The 17,082-nt window shown below is 40.9% G+C and overlaps 1 protein-coding gene across 1 annotated transcript in view; it reads left to right on the top strand.

Moving 5' to 3' along the window:
• Positions 1-1,653: 1,653 nt before the first annotated feature.
• LOC132867306 (ankyrin repeat and SAM domain-containing protein 6-like) overlaps positions 1,654-17,082 on the top strand; it is an 84,593-nt gene continuing 69,164 nt past the window's right edge. Inside the window, exon 1 of the mRNA XM_060900129.1 lies at positions 1,654-2,117. Coding sequence (XP_060756112.1) covers positions 1,783-2,117 — 335 coding nt within the window. The 5' untranslated portion in view covers positions 1,654-1,782. The remainder of the gene's footprint in view (positions 2,118-17,082) is intronic.

Genomic DNA, 17,082 nt, shown 5'->3' with positions numbered 1-17,082 from the left:
TAAGTTAGTTCTAATATAACAATCAACCCTAATATCTTATAACATAGATATTCGTTTTCCTTGTTAAATGTATACTTACATGGTACTTGGTTAATTAATGGTAACTGATTGAACCAAATGATAAGACATAACTTGGTTTAAAATTTGGTCTCCCAGTGAAGCTGGTTTGGCATTGACTAGGAGACCAAATCTGGCCACCCCAGTAACTATGTTAAAAAATGCTCTGCATCTAAGACTTACTAATTAAATGGTATTACTGACGAGACTCTTTTGGATGTTTGATATGAGAGCAATTCCAGCGTTATGGACGTGACACTTGAACTCAAAATGGCAACAAATGACCCAGTGCATGTTTTATTGTCTCCCAGTATTTAAACAGGTGTTGCATAGTTTAAGGCTGTACCATACTGGAGAAGTGATAGAACAAGAACAATTCCCATAGTACATCTAGGGCATGCCAGAAAACGCCAATAAAAGATGCGTTATGGATGTGACAGAAAAAGTATCACTTTTCTTGGGTGACTGTACATTTTTATCAAACTCTGTGAAATTGTAAACCTAATGTCAAAATGGAGATATCCATTTGATAGAGGGGTCCAAGGTGAATATTAAAAAATCTTTGTTTAAAATATTTTGTATTTCATGCAGAGTTTCAGAAGGAAAAGTCAGCGTTATGGATGCGACGAAATTCCGTTATGGATGTGACGCGTCTGAAATAGACATGGCATATGTTTAGAAAATCAGCAATTTAACCATCATAACCCTTTGAAAAACTCTATAAATATCAGCTAAAACTATCTCATCTCATCTCATTATCTCTAGCCGCTTTATCCTTCTACAGGGTCACAGGCAAGCTGGAGCCTATCCCAGCTGACTACGGGCGAAAGGCGGGGTACACCCTGGACAAGTCGCCAGGTCATCACAGGGCTGACACATAGACACAGACAACCATTCACACTCACATTCACACCTACGGTCAATTTAGAGTCACCAGTTAACCTAACCTGCATGTCTTTGGACTGTGGGGGAAACCGGAGCACCCGGAGGAAACCCACGCGGACACGGGGAGAACATGCAAACTCCACACAGAAAGGCCCTCGCCGGCCCCGGGGCTCGAACCCAGGACCTTCTTGCTGTGAGGTGACAGCGCTAACCACTACACCACTGTGCCGCCCCGCTAAAACTATCAAAGTTCTTAAATAATATTTAGGATGGCTATTGTTTTGCTGTTTTGTGGATTTTAGCATACATTTCTGTGGCTTGTGGCAATAATATAGAATTGTACATGACCAAAGTTGATTTTAGCTTGGGTTTTACATTATAAGAAAGAAAGACTGACAGTGACGTATTAGGTTGGTTACAAATTGGTTCAACTTATTCACATCTGTAAAATACAGGCCTAGGTGATATCTCTGGGAGTGGTTTTGATGTATTACATGTTGCTTTATTTTTGCATGGTGAGGTTGACATTTACATGGAATTGCCCATGATAAAGAATCTCGCCTGGGGGGGAAAAAAATTGTATTCAACATGTATTTTGATAAACGGAAGTGCTCTTCTATGGAGGCTGAACGGCCCTTCCAATGAGCATGCGCAGCTATGAGTGTGCGCGCGCACGAGGGGGAAAAGTTTTGAAGTGCTTGAACAGGATTACTGGAGAATGTGGTTTTTTTTTTGCTCCTGCGGTGAATAACATTAGTGTATGCCGATGATGTCATTAATGCATGCACAGATTCGTAGAACAAGAAAAGAAAAAACTGCGGCTTTACTGAAAATTCCGAAATGAATTTCGGCGTTCCAGCAAATTCGCTCTTGTTGTTCCGGGCTTGTGATGAGGGCGACTATGAGAGTGCAAAGAGCATTCTCGAGCCTGCTGGGACTGATTCAGGGAGACAGTCCAAAACACGCGTGGATTCTGTCTCGGAGTGCAGTGTGGACATTGTGCGGGGAGGACTGCCACTCGTACCCGTGGATTGTACCGACGAAGAAGGCAACACAGCATTGCACTTCGCGGCTGCCAGTGGACACGAGCACTTAGTGAGATTCTTACTGAGAAAAGGGGCGTCTGTGGATAGCCGGAATAATTATGGCTGGACACCGCTAATGCAGGCAGCTAGGTAGGACATCTCCTCTTTTTACTGATCTGATACTGCAGAATAGTTCCCGAAGAAACCACAGCTGGAAAGAGCGTTGCTTGTTGCCATGCCAACGAAGAGACTGATTAACGGTGTCACGGTCTGAATTTACCAACTTGGTATGATTGGGCCTAGTCTGAATGTACCAGCCTAATATGAGATTTATGTTCATGTTCATACTTGAATTATTTACGCTTTATCTTGATGAATATTGATTTGTTTAAGTAAGACTCCTCATGAATGTCTCTACCAGTGTATCGACCAAATCAACAGCTGGATGTCACAAAATTTTCTTCAGCTGAACACAGATAAAACAGAAGTAATTCTATTTGGGGGAAAAAAGATGAAAGACTCAGGATTACCACTATTCTTGACACAAAGGGGATTAAAACAAAAGATATGGTTAAAAATCTTGGTGTTTTCATTGACAGCGAGCTAAACTTTGACAGTCACATGAAAGCAATCACTAAATCGGCATTTTATCACCTAAAAAACATTTCCAAACTAAGAAGACTTGTGTCAAAAAATGATCTGGAAAAACTTATACATGCCTTCATCTCTAGTAGGGTTGATTACTGCAATGGCCTTTTCACAGGCTTGCCAAAAAAGACCATCAAACGACTTCAGCTGGTTCAAAATGCAGCGGCTAGGGTTCTCACACGAACAAAAAGAACAGAGCACATTACTCCAATTCTAAGGTCCCTTCACTGGCTTCCAGTAAACTACAGAATTGACTTTAAAGTATTGCTGCTGGTGTACAAATCTCTAAATGGTACAGGGCCCAATTACCTCTCTGATATGTTGCACCGGCCTAACCCAATCAGATCTACCAGATCGCAACAGAAAAATTTACTGGTAAAACCTGTTGTTAAAACAAAGTGTGGTGAAGCAGCTTTTAGCTACTATGCAGTACAGCTATGGAACCAACTCCCAGAGGACATCAAAAATGCTCCTGCTGTTGGCAGCTTTAAATCTAGACTAAGGCTACATCCACACGACAACGGCAACGAGATTTTTTTTTTTTAAATATCGCGTCCACATGGGCAACAGATCAGTTACATTTCAGGTCCATATGGCAACGGAACGCTTGCTGAAAACGATGCAATACACATGCCACACCTCTAGGTGCGCTGTAAGACGGTCCCATCGGAGACACCAGAACAATAGAAGTAGACGCATGCGCATAAACCCCTTCTTCTGTAGCTTTAAGGCCAATTTATGCTGACAACGCAGTCCTCGCAGATGGCGTCACAGATGGCGTCTGCGTAGCCCCCCCCCTTCGCAGACGCTCCCAAAAATTGTGACCACCGCAGAAGCCTCGCAGACAGCGTCGCAGACAAGAGGGCTCTGATTGGTCCACTCTACATCCGCTGTACACGCACTTCCGCTTCCCTACTTTCCCGGTTTGGTTTGTTTTCACTACCACCATTTTTAAAAACACAAGCGAAGATGGAGCAGCACGAAGAGCGGTTGATCGAGGAAGTGAGGAAGTACGTACATCTATACGACTCCAGTTCTAGTCATTATAAGTAACCGGAGGATAAACACTCCACTAACCACACCCACCAACTACTCCTAGCGATTTCGCGACTTCGCGCCCCCTTGCGTTGTGGCGGTGAATAACATCGCGCACGCCTATTACTCCCCGCTCAACAATAAATTACAACTGTCTGCGAAAAGCTGTCTGCGAAAGCCTTGTCGCAAGAGCATGCAGAGGCGCTTAGCCACATAAAGTTTTGATTATTAATCAGTAGCGTAAAACGAAAGACGCGGAAAGAGGAATGAATGGGGGTAGATGGAGAGAGAGAGGAATGAATGGGGGTAGATGGAAGCCGGTACGCCAACATTCTGATATCCTCCAGAATTCTTTAATGGTCCGGAATAAATTGAATGCTACACGTTGATGGATTACTTTCTTCTACGCCCTTTTTGAGGAATGTATTGTCGGACTTAAACCAACATATGAAGAGGTGAGATCGCTCCTTTTTTTTTCCTATTTTTGCTGGCGGGATTTGTTTTGTTTTTGGAAAGCGCACGGGCGGTGCGCGGTTTTGGTTACTGCTTCCGCAGCGTTTGGACTAGTTATAGGATTTGTTGACAACTCGCATCGAGTTTGTTACACTTCTACCCGGTGTGAAGCACTGACCGTCACGTGGTTGTGACGTCATCGTAAACAAATCCGTTCTACTCGTCCAGACGACTTCGCAACGGGGCCGTTGCCAGATTTTTCCACTCTGGGACCCGTTCTCAAAAGATTTCGTTTTGGGGCACCCAAAAATGCCGGTGCCGTGTGGACGCCAGGCCGAAATGATAAACAATTTTATCAGATTCACCTGAATCCGTTGCCGTGTGGACAGGGCCTTAAGACCAAGCTGTTCTCAGATGCTTTCTGCTAACTGATAAATATCATCATCTTTACATGTTTTAAACTTTACTTAACTTTTACAGTCTCTGCATGTTTTAAACTTTACTTAACTTTTACAGTCTCTGCATGTTTTAAACTTTACTTAACTTTTATTCTGTTTTATTCTGCTGTTTTTTACTGAACTTTTACTTCATTTTATTATTTTATTTCTACTATTGTTTAATTATTATTTTTCTCTCTCTTCTTCCCCCTTTATTTTATGTAATTTTATTTTCTATTGTTTACTGTTTTGCTTTTACCTCTGTAAAGCACATTGAACTGCCACTGTGTATGAAATGCGCTATATAAATAAACTTGCCTTGCCTTGATTATAATAATTTAGTTATTCTCTCAAATTTACCAACTTGGTATAATTAGACTGCTGTCATTGGGCCTAGTCAGAATTTACCAGCCCAATATGATAGGAGATTTATGATCATACTTGATCCACAAATAAATTTTCACTTTATCTTGATGAATATTGATTTGTTTGCTTGAGACTCATTATGATTATAATATAGTTATTCTGTCAAATTTACCAACCTGGTATAATTAGACTCCTGTCATTGGACCTAGTCAGAATTTACCAGCCCAATATGATATGTGATTTACGTTCATACTTGATCCACAAATAAATTTTCACTTTATCTTGATGAATGAATGAATGACCCGTGTTTTAGTTCCAGTTTATGCACCAAGTAGGCTGATCAGGACCAGCCAGCAGCCAGGAATGATGAACTTTATCTTCATGAATATTGATTTGTTTAAGTATATATGAAAGAATGAAGTCAGAATGTAAAGCGTTTTTGAACAACTTTATTAACTTCATTTACACATATACTAATAAAATTCAGTCCAAACCATTCTTGTCTACTGATAATCAAATCTCACAATTGTAGTCACAATTCGTGTTCTATTAGTCCATAAATGTGTTGAAATGCTCGGTACAAAATCACAGCAAGCGATGGTAAATTTAGACTTCCCGGAAGTTGACCGGGAAAAAAAAAATCGGTCTGCGCATGGTAAGTTTATACCAGCGCACGATCAGACCGTGACAACGGTTTCAGTATAATGCAGTGTTCTCCACACTTTTAACAATAAAAGCAGCTTTACACTATTTGAGCGACTTAACATGAGCTAATTTTATCCCTAATCTATCCCCAATGAGCAAGCCTGTGGCGACGGTGGGAAGGAAAAACTCCCTCAGACGACATGAGGAAGAAACCTCGAGTGGAACCAGACTCAAAAGGGAACCCATCCTCATTTGGGCATCAACAGATAACATGACTAACATTTAAAAGTTATAGCTCCCCTCCAGCACAAGGCGTTCTTGGAGTTAAGGGCTTTTATTGCACATCCATGCTTTCAACGTGCCGTGAGAACTAGATAAAATAAAATACAAAAACATAAATGACTCTACACTGTGGGTGATAGAAAAGAGCAACTGGACTTGTTTGAAGATTCTTGAAAACGTTTCACCTCTCATCCGAAAGGCTTCCTCAGTTCTGTCTGACTAATAGGGAGTATCAGGTATTTATCCTTTCATGGATCATAATAGAATCAGAATTCTGATGGCTGCATAGTAGGTGGCTGATAAATGATGTCCTAGACCCCCACCTCTGTTCAGTGATGGCCATTCCAGGTTGACAAAAAAGAACGATCCTCTCTGGCTAAAATGTCTTCCAGTTTTCTGGAAGTCCTCTCATACTCCCGCACCAGTCGAAGGGATCTCATCCTGAAGTGCGTAGAAACATGTCTGTGAAGCTTCTCAGTCATCCAGGTCATAGTAAACTGTGGGTGGTAGAAAAGAGCAACTGGACTTGTTTGAAGACATGTTTCTACGCACTTTGGGATGAGATCCCTTCGACTGGTGCGGGAGTATGAGAGGACTTCCAGAAAACTGGCAGACATCTTAGCCAGAGAGGATCGTTCTTTTTTTGTCAACCTGGAACGGCCATCACTGAACAGAGGTGGGGCTCTAATGCCGCTTTTCCACTACCAACGTGGCTGAGTTGGGCTGAGCCGTGCCGTGCTGAGTCGAGCTGAGTGGGGCTGTTGGAGTTGCATTTCGACTACAACCGCGCTGAACCGTGCTGGCTGGAAGTGGGTGGACACATTGGGTGGAGTTAGCGAAAGTGGGTGGACGTCACGTGATGTCGTTAGGCGGCGCAAACAGTGACATCAGTGATCTTTTAAGCGGTAGTCTCACGACCCGGATAGTAAACAATAAACATGGAGGACATGGAGTCGTTAGTGTTGCTGGTCTTGGTGCTGTGGCTTGTTGTCACCGACAACGCCAACAGATACTGGCAAGAGCGTATAGATGAGGCGAGGCGCATAAGGCTTCATAATTCTCGTAATTCGTAATTCTCCTTCTTCCGGGTTTACGGTGTTTACAGATCCCAGCGTGCTCGCGGGGCGTGTGTGGGCATGTGAGGACACTCCTCCTCACCAATCAGTGCACAGGGGAGTGTCTCCTCACGCCCCTAGCCTCACTCAGCTCGGTTTGGCTCACTTCAGCCCCACTCCAAAACCGTGCGAGTTTTGGGGGCTGAGCAGGGCTGAAGCGAGCTGAGTCGTGCTGTTCTTAGATAGTCGAAACGCGAGCCGTGTCGGGCTGAAGTGAGCTGAAGTGAGCTGAAAAAGGGTAGTGGAAAAGGGCCATAAGACATCTTTTATCAGCCACCTACTATGCAGCCATCAGAATTTGAATTCTATTATGATCCATGAGAGGATAAATACCTGATACTCCCTATTAGTCAGACAGAACTGAGGAAGCCTTTCGGATGAGGGGTGAAACGTTTTCAAGAATCTTCAAACAAGTCCAGTTGCTCTTTTCTATCACCCACAGTTTACTATGACCTGGATGACTGAGAATCTTCACAGACAAATGACTCTACAGCCTTCCAGAACATTCTCATAGAGAATTATGATAAAAATAAACATCTCACAAAGGAAATATAACTTAAATATACAGATAATGAAACATGAGTTATTCTGTTATCAAGTAAACAGCGTTAGCGGTTGTGATTAGAATAAGTTCACATAAATGATCATAATTAAACACAAATAACGGCATACCTCATTGGCCGCATTAACTCAGGAGTAAAAGGAAACTTCAGGCTCAACAAGTCTTCATAAACTTAAAACAACAGGTAACCTTAGGTTACAGGTACACTCCGACGAGCATGCAAGCATAGGGCGCAGCAACAAACAAAACCCCCCTTCCTCACAGTGACCGAACATTAGTTCTGCTATATTTAGTATACCTTAAATATATTTACTAGGCTTTATGTTCCCAATTATTTATTAACTAATTTATGAATTTATTTGTTCATCAGTAATGTTAATCATTCTTTTAATTGTCTCAAAATATTAAATGAACTTAAATTGCACAACTGATTCTGATGGCAGCTACAAAAGTGCATATCACGGGTAAATTCAGGAGCAAGATCAATATAATTCTCTTATTTTATATTGAACTTTGGTCAAATATCTGTTGCATTTTGTGCAGTTTTTTTACCTTGCGCAATACCAGAAAAATTCAGTTGAAATCAAGCCATTTGAGGCGAATTGGTCCGCCTCTGAAAAAACTTGCCATTTGGATTTCCCGGCAAACATTGATTTTCATGACGTCACGTGTGGAATGCCTCCTTCTGAATCCTACGTCAGCGCTGGTTTGTTTATGAGAAAACGACCTGGTGGTTTTCTGCAAATTTCTTCAACGTTATCGCGTAATTATTAAAATGGTTAACAGATGTATCGTAGGAGGGTGTAGCAACATTACATTCTTCATCCAAAGGTGAAGTAACCTTGCACTCAGGTGACAATTCCATATTTCAGTGCAAAATTGCTAGCTGCTAAACTTGGTCTACACAGGCTGTGCACTGAAACCGTGCAAGCTCTCGCAGCCTGCTGGCGCTTCCACAGGTGACGTCACGAATCTGGCTCCAGACTCCCTTGGGTCATTCCGTGCCAACTCACCTAAGGGTCCCCACATCACCGTCTCAGATTTTGCTCAAAAAATTCTATAATCAAGAATCATATGTTTGTACCACACATGCAAAATATTAGCTCCCAATTCATTGTAGTTTTGGAACTACAGGCCTTTGAAATTTTGATGTCAAAATACCACATGACGAAATGGCTCTTTCCCCAACTTCAGAGACCCATAACTTTTTATTGCAGCTATCTAGACAGTTGTGTTTGCAGATTCTTACTGAATGATACCCACTCTTTTCAAATCTGTTGCCACAAAGCCTCTGAAGGACATACGTTTTGCATAATGGGAAGCCAAAAATGACGTTTTGGCCAAAATCACTTAAAATTCATTAAAACTCTAGGGGGCATAGTAGAAATATGAAGCTAGTTAGATTTTTTTCCTCACTACATAGTAATTGTAGGGTTGTTATCTGTTCACAGAAACATATTTTGCCATGAAATTTCAATTCCTGAATTAAAAAAATTTTTTTTAACATCTTACGTCCTTTCCGAGGGGGCTAAAATAGGGCATTTTTGCCATCTTATTTGGTAATGTGGCTAGGGGTTTAGGATCTTCTAATTTTTTGTGAAGATGCTCTCATATAAGATGTAACTACTCCCTGATTTTTTTTAACAAACGCCCCTTGCTTCATATTTTAATAATTTGTTTTGTACATGGACAGTTTCATCATTTTTCACTTTTTTCCACATTCAGAACTCTGTAACTCTAAATTGGAAGATTCCTACTAGCAGCTATTTCAGATTTACATACACTGACACACAAATTTTCATATTTTAGTAGTAGTATGCCCAAGAAATTCATATTTTTCTTTCTATTGGGACCTAAAAACAGCTATTTGGCCAAAAATGACAAAAACGCTGGGCAGCTTTTAATAAACAAGGGAATAATGAAGGGGTGTTTTGCACACAAATTAAGGCTTATAAGAACCTAATCTAGGCATACACATTTCCTGAACAACTTTTACTGTATTGTATAGTATTTTTTGCAATTAGAAAATTTTAGGTATAATTGCAATTTTTGTTGAATATCCTTGGAAAATATAGAAAAATAACAACAAAATTCTGGAGTAGTATTTTTAATATACTTCAAGGTTGTGTAAGCACAAAACATTTAGCAATGAGGTTTTATTTACATATTAACACATTCAATGATCCATGATCATGATGTTGAAAAACATCACAAGATTTGTACATAATTTAAAGTCAAATATGGGCATCCGTGATAATGGGTAATTCATTCACAGGCAGTACAGTTTCATGTGATGTGCTAAGACACTCATAAACTGTCATCTAGTAGTACATAAGTTAAAACTTAAGTCTTTCACAAGTTTGAAGTCATCCTCTGTTAGTTGGTATTGGCGTCCCCCACTTTTTATGTTTGGGGCCTCTACCACACAAAGGACATGAAGCAAAGGCACCCAACATTCATCTTTCCTGCTTTGTGGTGGCCATGAGAATGTGTTGCCTCGTCCTTGTCTCATGAAATTGACATACACATCATTTTCTTCTTCATTTCTGGTGACAATATTTCCAGTGTACCATTTTCTGTCATAAACACAGGCAATATATTTGCCCGGCTGGTATATATTTGGTGCAGATTGGGACATTTGGCTTGGGGCCTGTAACTGGGACTGTAAAACTGGTGTGGTTTCAGGTCCTATGTCCACTACCGATGATGGTACCACATCAGAAGAAACCCTTCTCATCTCCAGCTGAGTGGGTGCAGTTGGGCTAAGGATATAATTGCTAATATATATATATATATATATATATATATATATATATATATATGGATAGAAAAAGTCACCACATCTTTAATTTATGAGGAAAATAGCCCATTCCCTCCAGAACTTGAAAAATATCAAGTCAACATTTTTGTCATTTTTGGCCAAATAGCTGTTTTTAGGTCCCAATAGAAAGAAAAATATGAATTTCTTGGGCATACTACTACTAAAATATGAAAATTTGTATGTCAGTGTATGTAAATCTGAAATAGCTGCTAGTAGGAATTTTCCAATGTAGAGTTACAGAGTTCTGAATGTGGAAAAAAGTGAAAAATGATGAAACTGTCCATGTACAAAACAAATTATTAAAATATGAAGCAAGGGGCGTTTGTTAAAAAAAATCAGGGAGTAGTTACATCTTATATGAGAGCATCTTCACAAAAAATTAGAAGATCCTAAACCCCTAGCCACATTACCAAATAAGATGGCAAAAATGCCCTATTTTAGCCCCCTCGGAAAGGACGTAAGATGTTAAAAAAAATTTTAAAAATTCAGGAATATAATTTTCATCGCAAAATATGTTTCTGTGAACAGATAACAACCCTACAATTACTATGTAATGAGGAAAAAAATCTAACTAGTTTCATATTTCTACTAGGCCCCTTAGAGTTTTAATGAATTTTAAGCGATTTTGGCCAAAATGCCATTTTTGGCTTCCTATTATGCAAAAAGTATGTCCTTCAGAGGCTTTCTGGCAACAGATTTGAAAAGAGTGGGTATCATTCAGTAAGAATCTGCACACACAACTTTCTAGATAGCTGCAATAAAAAGTTATGGGTCTCTGAAGTTGGGGAAAGAGCCAATTTCGACGTGGTGTTTTGACATCAATATTTCAAAGGCCTGTAGTTCCAAAACTACAACATAATTGGGGGCTAATATTTTGCATGTGTGGTACAAACATATGATTCTTGATTAGAGAATTTTTTGAGTAAAATCTGAGACGGTGATGTGGGGGAGTTCCTGAAATTTAGGTGAGTTGGCACGGAATGACCCCCTTGGGATTTTTCCAGACGTGTTTTATTTTATTTTTTTCTGCTGTAGACAGATGGCCTTGTGCAAAATTACCCTTCTGGATGAGTGTGTAAAGGGACATTCTTTCATATATTTAAAAAAAAAAAAAAAAGAATTTGGTCCAGGATATGCACTTTAAATCCAGTATCTCACTGGGCTGCGACAGCTTGCAACAAATTGCGAACGTCATTCGCGCGAGAGTTTCAAAAGTGTCTTGAAACATTCGCGGGGCTTCTCAATTTCCTCGCATGAGTCGCAAAGTGTCGCTCCTTCGTCGCTGAAATTTTGAACATGTTCAAAAAATTCGTGCGACAAAATTTCTCTCAAAATAGCCGCAAATGCGTCGCTGGTGTTGCAAAGCCGTCGCGAACCCTTCTCAAGTCAGTTTCCATGAGGCTTCCTCTACTTCCCTGCATGCCGAGGGAAAGCCGGGCTGCGACAGCCTGCGACTAGTTGGAGACACAACAATTACAGTAAAATATGCGAATATCAATTCAGTGTGATTCCAAGTGAAAATTGTCGCTAATTCACATATTTTATCGCAATTGTTGTGTCTCCAACTAGTCGCGGGCTGTCGCAGCCCAGTGAGATACTACCGTAACAGTTTTAACATGAAATCAGTTTCGGTGATGTTCTAACTCTTCATTGATGGAAACTTGAGTGCAAAACTGTTCATGACAACTGCAGTCCTAAAGTTAGCAAGTCAACTGTAGTCCTCAGCCATAAAAGCATTACTGTAAGTGTCCAGAGCGTCCTCCAGGTGTGACTTTCAACTGTCCATATGGGGCCGTCCTGTACAGGAGCGATGCGATGAGACTCCAACCAGACACAGGGCACCAGGATGGATCAGGCAGGTCCGAGGAGCAGAAGAGGTCAGCATCTCGATCCCAGGATTCACATGTAACTCACAGGGACAGATTTTTTGGGCGAGAGAGAGAAAACACAGGTTGTTAGGTATGTCCATTGTCACCTGAATAAGTAGGAACAGTATACACATTGCACTGAGGACAAGCAGGGATTCCGGCAACTAACTATGACAGCATAACTAAAAGGGGAGAGCAAGAAGGTAATGAAGGCACCCTGGGACATAAAGCAGCAGCCACTACACCGTCAACAAACTCGAGTGAGCAAGCGAGTGGGGGACTGACAGCATCCATACATCCCAGTTTACCAAACACTCTATGCCTGAGGACCCTCCAGATCTACTCCTTTACCTCATAAACACCATTAACACAAGGCTTGACTAAACAGATATGTTTTCAGCCTAGACTTAAACGCTGAGACTGTGTCTGATTCCCGAACATTACTTGGAAGGCTGTTCCATAACTGTGGGGCTTTGTAAGAAAAGGCTCCGCCCCCTGATGTAGCCTTCACTATACAAGGTACCAGCAGATAGCCTGCACCTTTTGATCTAAGTAGGCGTGGTGGGTCATAGAGGACCAGAAATTCACTCAGGTACTGTGGTGCGAGACCATTCAGTGCTTTAAAGGTCAGTAGCAGTATTTTATAATCAATACAAAATTTGCTTGGGAGCCAATGCAGTGTGGATAAGACAGGGATAACAAATGGATAGGAAATGCTAAATCATTGTTAAAACCATTTTACAAAAAATTAAACACATTCTTACTGTACATATCTTTATTGTCAATCTGAGACTCATTTGACATTTCAGTTGAGACTGATGTTCCTTAGACAACCTTTATTGTCATTCAGTATGCAACAAGTGTACACCGAATGAAATTTCATTGCACTTTGGCTCAGCGCAGAATTAAATATGAAGTGAATTAAATTAAATTAAATTATGCAGCAGCAAAAATATTATAAAGTGCAATAGTATAATACCTGTGGAATTAGGAATGTTCAAGTATAAATAGAAGTTTGGGTTTGGAGTTCAGCAGTCTGATGACCTGGGGGAAAAGCTGTTACAGAACCTGGTGGTCCTGCACCTAATGCTGCCGAACCTCTTTCCAGAGGCCAGAGATGAGAACAGTCCATAATGAGGGTGTGAGGGGTCACTGATGATGTTTCTGGCTCGAGACATGCAACGCCTTGGTGCAATGTCGTGAATGGAGAGAAGAGAAGTCCCTGTTGTGCATCCCTGAATTAATTTTTTTTTTTCTGTGTGTGAAAAATTAAATGAACTTCCATGCATAAACAAAATACCCAATTACAATAAATGCATATGAGTGATTCCACGCTTATGGGTACTGAAATGGGGACATGAACTTATTTTTAAAAATTCACCTAAAACCATTTCTTTTTTTACCATCAGGTCACAAAACATGTAATCTTTAATGAATGATATGTTAAAAGATAACTTTAATTTTCTGAGATGTAATAAAAACATATTTATATGCCAAAGTCAAGCCTATGAGTTCCAAAATGATGTCTGTTACATTACTTCTGTTACGATTGTCCATCTTGCGTCTGTTACAAATTAATTACAATCTAGCTATATACCATGTTAATCTTATTGAAAGAATGTGTATGTTTATTCTACTACACATGTTTATTAATTATATTTGCTAAAACATCACCTTCCTATGTTTCAAAAAGTAATTCTACATTGTTAAAATTGAGAATATATATGTCCACAACACTTCTGTTACGTTCTGACTTTGGCATATAAATATGTTTTTATTACATCTCAGAAAATTAAAGTTATCTTTTAACATATCATTCATTAAAGATTACATGTTTTGTGACCTGATGGTAAAAAAAGAAATGGTTTTAGGTGAATTTTTAAAAATAAGTTCATGTCCCCATTTCAGTACCCATAAGCGTGGAATCACTCATATATTTTTTATAATACACATAATATTAATTGGGTGAAACCACTCCAATCAATGCATGAGCTGGTGCGCGTGCCCGAGACTGGCACTACAAAGCCACCTCGGCCTCCGTAGTTCGGGTCCTTTAACCCAGGAACCCGGAAGTCCTGCAGTAAACAACCACAGGGAAGCAACGGGAAAATGCAGCTCTCGCCTATACAATCACAGATACGTAAAATAAAAGACCTGAACTTTACTAATGTGTGTGTGTGTGTGTGTGCTGTTATATGATTACTGTAACTGTGTATGGTCAGAAAAGATGATAGATAAGTGTAACCGTTGCACAATAATGCTACAAACACCCGCAAAGTTATTTATCTGCTGGCTAGCTGCAGCTTGTAGCTTCCAGCGTTACTATGTGTCAGTATAGCGTAATGTGGTGCGGTGTAGTGTAACGCAGGGATAGACCTCAATCTGCAGAGCTCTGGGTTAGAGAACTGTGCGGGACTGTTTTCTTCATCCCGCTCCTGCCCGCTCCCGCTGAATTTCTGACCATTGCCACCCGCGACCGCAACGTGTGTGCAACGTGTCCGCCCATTCCCGCGATGTGTATGTCCACTCCCGCCCGCAACCCGCGAAGCTATGAGAATTATTCCCGCACACTGAAAGAGATGCACTGATTTTGTGTCTTCTCCCATCCCGCAGGAGAAAACGTAATATAGGCTATTAATAAAGAGATTATTGGGGTTGTTTGTTTCGTTTTCGGCCTGTGTGGCTTTTGACGCACTGGTCGGGAATAGCGCTCCTATTTCGTTATTTTCGTGTAGTTTTTAAATGAAATGAAGGCAGTTTCATATTCTATTCTCCTTCTCTGTATTTTTTTTATTTGGAATTACCTTTATAGCCTATAATCACGCAGTGATTGAGGTTAAGGTTTCTTTTCGACAGGCATAAATAAGAAACATTAATTAGAACACAGAAAACGCAACACACAATACGTTTAAATGTATCTCAGTTTTATCAAAACCCTTGCACCATCACATGGCACATAAAAACAGCCTGCTTTGCATAAAATGGGCCAATACACAACATGAAAATTATTTGGCAGATGTCGCAGGTATCTTGTTCGAAAAAATAGGCTACGAATAGAAACATTCTAACTTGGGCAGCGTAGGCTTCTCAACACCGCCATCATCAGCCTCTTTATGTAGCACCTAATTAACAATGGCTGTGAATGGCTCAAATGAAATGAATAAATCAAATAAACAAATGTAAGAAATGAATTTAACAAACTGAATCACTTTCTAATATTGCTATGGAGGAAGAGAATATTGCTGACCGACTGCGGTCCCAATCTCGTGCGTCTCTCTTCCAAGATGCGCCCACAGACACTAAAGGCCCGCTCTGAAGGCGCACTCGATGCGGGGATACAGAATATGAAACGTGCCAACTTTGAGAGCGCTTGGAAGCTCTCTTTGTTGAACTTCCACCATTCAAGCACTCTGTCTGGGTTATCAGAGAGCCTGGAGCTGAGATAATCAGTAATTTCGTCATCGACCGTAAAGGGCGCATCATCTTCCCAGTCAGCGAATTGGTCTGTGGCTGTGCGTTGTTTTTTGGCTGATGGCTCATCCTCTGCTGCTGTGGCCATGACCAGGTCAAACTGTATAATCTTCTGAATAATTTCCTTTGCACCTTTGGATAGGATTTAATTTATAAATATATAGGCAATCTATTTCTAAAATGGCTCATGCTATTATTTATTACGATATATAGCCTAAATATATATTAATAAAATGTCTCATGCTGTTATTCAACTAGGCCTAAAGCGTTCTATTTTCTGTTTTTGTGTCTTGGCTAGTAGGCCTACCTTTAACCACCTCGTCTCTCGCATCTGGGGGCAGCATCCGTAGCAGTCGCATTTTAGGAGTCAGGAGCGTTGCAATCCTGTAGATCATGTGGAGAGGGAATGCAGATGCGTCACTGGTGCCCATCAGTTCTTCCAGACGTGAGGCACACACATTGGCAACTTCAGAGAGTAAGGGCTCGAGGGATGCTGCTTGACAGTGTTCAATGACGCTACGTTCACACTGCAAGGCTTAATGCTCAATTCCGATTTTTTTGTGAAATCCGATTTTTTTGTGAGGTCGTTCACATTAACAAATATATGCGACTTGTATGTGATCCTCAGTATGAACGAAAAGCGACCTAAAAGTGTTCCACATGCGCATTGCAGGATACGACAACGTCACACGCAGTGAGCATGGCCAGTGTTTACGGAAGTAAAACCGCCCGGTTGCGGTATAACCCATCCAATCTAGCTTGAATAGCTGTATCCCCCCAAATGGAAATCAGCTCCCTAACCTCTGCGTCCTTCCATTGAGAAGATTCAGAACCTTCACAGCCCGAAGCGTCCCTCGCATTGATGTCATGTGCAGGGGCGCAGATACGTTTTTTTGAACTGGGGGGGACAAAAAACTGGGGGGGACAAAGCTGCCAGCAAACCAACCCCGATATGCCTGTCAAACTTGTTGTGGGTTACCATAGCAACCAAGCTCGAGCTCGCAACCTGTGCAGTCTGCGCAGCTCAACCAACCGAATATCAGTCTTTGTTTTGTTTTATGTGAGTTGTTGCAACTATGTATACACTGCTGTGCACCTCAATAAACCGAATGGTAATTAGTCTTTTGATTTTTCCGTGAGGTTTGCCTTATGCAAAGAAAGACAGCATAGACGTTTTTTCCTCCCTATAAGTGGGGGGGGACCGAGCAAGGTGAATTTAAATCTGGGTGGGACGAGTCCCACCCTCTATCTGCGCCCGTGATTATGCACCATGTTGTTGTAACTTTTTTTGAGAGACCCGCCGCCTACTTCAGCGCAGAATAGTGACGTTTGTGGCTTGTTGATGATGTGTAAGTCGGATGAATGCGACCTGGCGGTTCAGACTGAAGTCGCATATGAAAAGAGCGGATAGG

This window comes from Neoarius graeffei, chromosome 19 (genome assembly GCF_027579695.1).
Source record: "Neoarius graeffei isolate fNeoGra1 chromosome 19, fNeoGra1.pri, whole genome shotgun sequence".
NCBI classification, from domain to species: Eukaryota; Metazoa; Chordata; class Actinopteri; order Siluriformes; family Ariidae; genus Neoarius; species Neoarius graeffei.
This window is presented reverse-complemented; position numbering and strand designations above follow the sequence as displayed.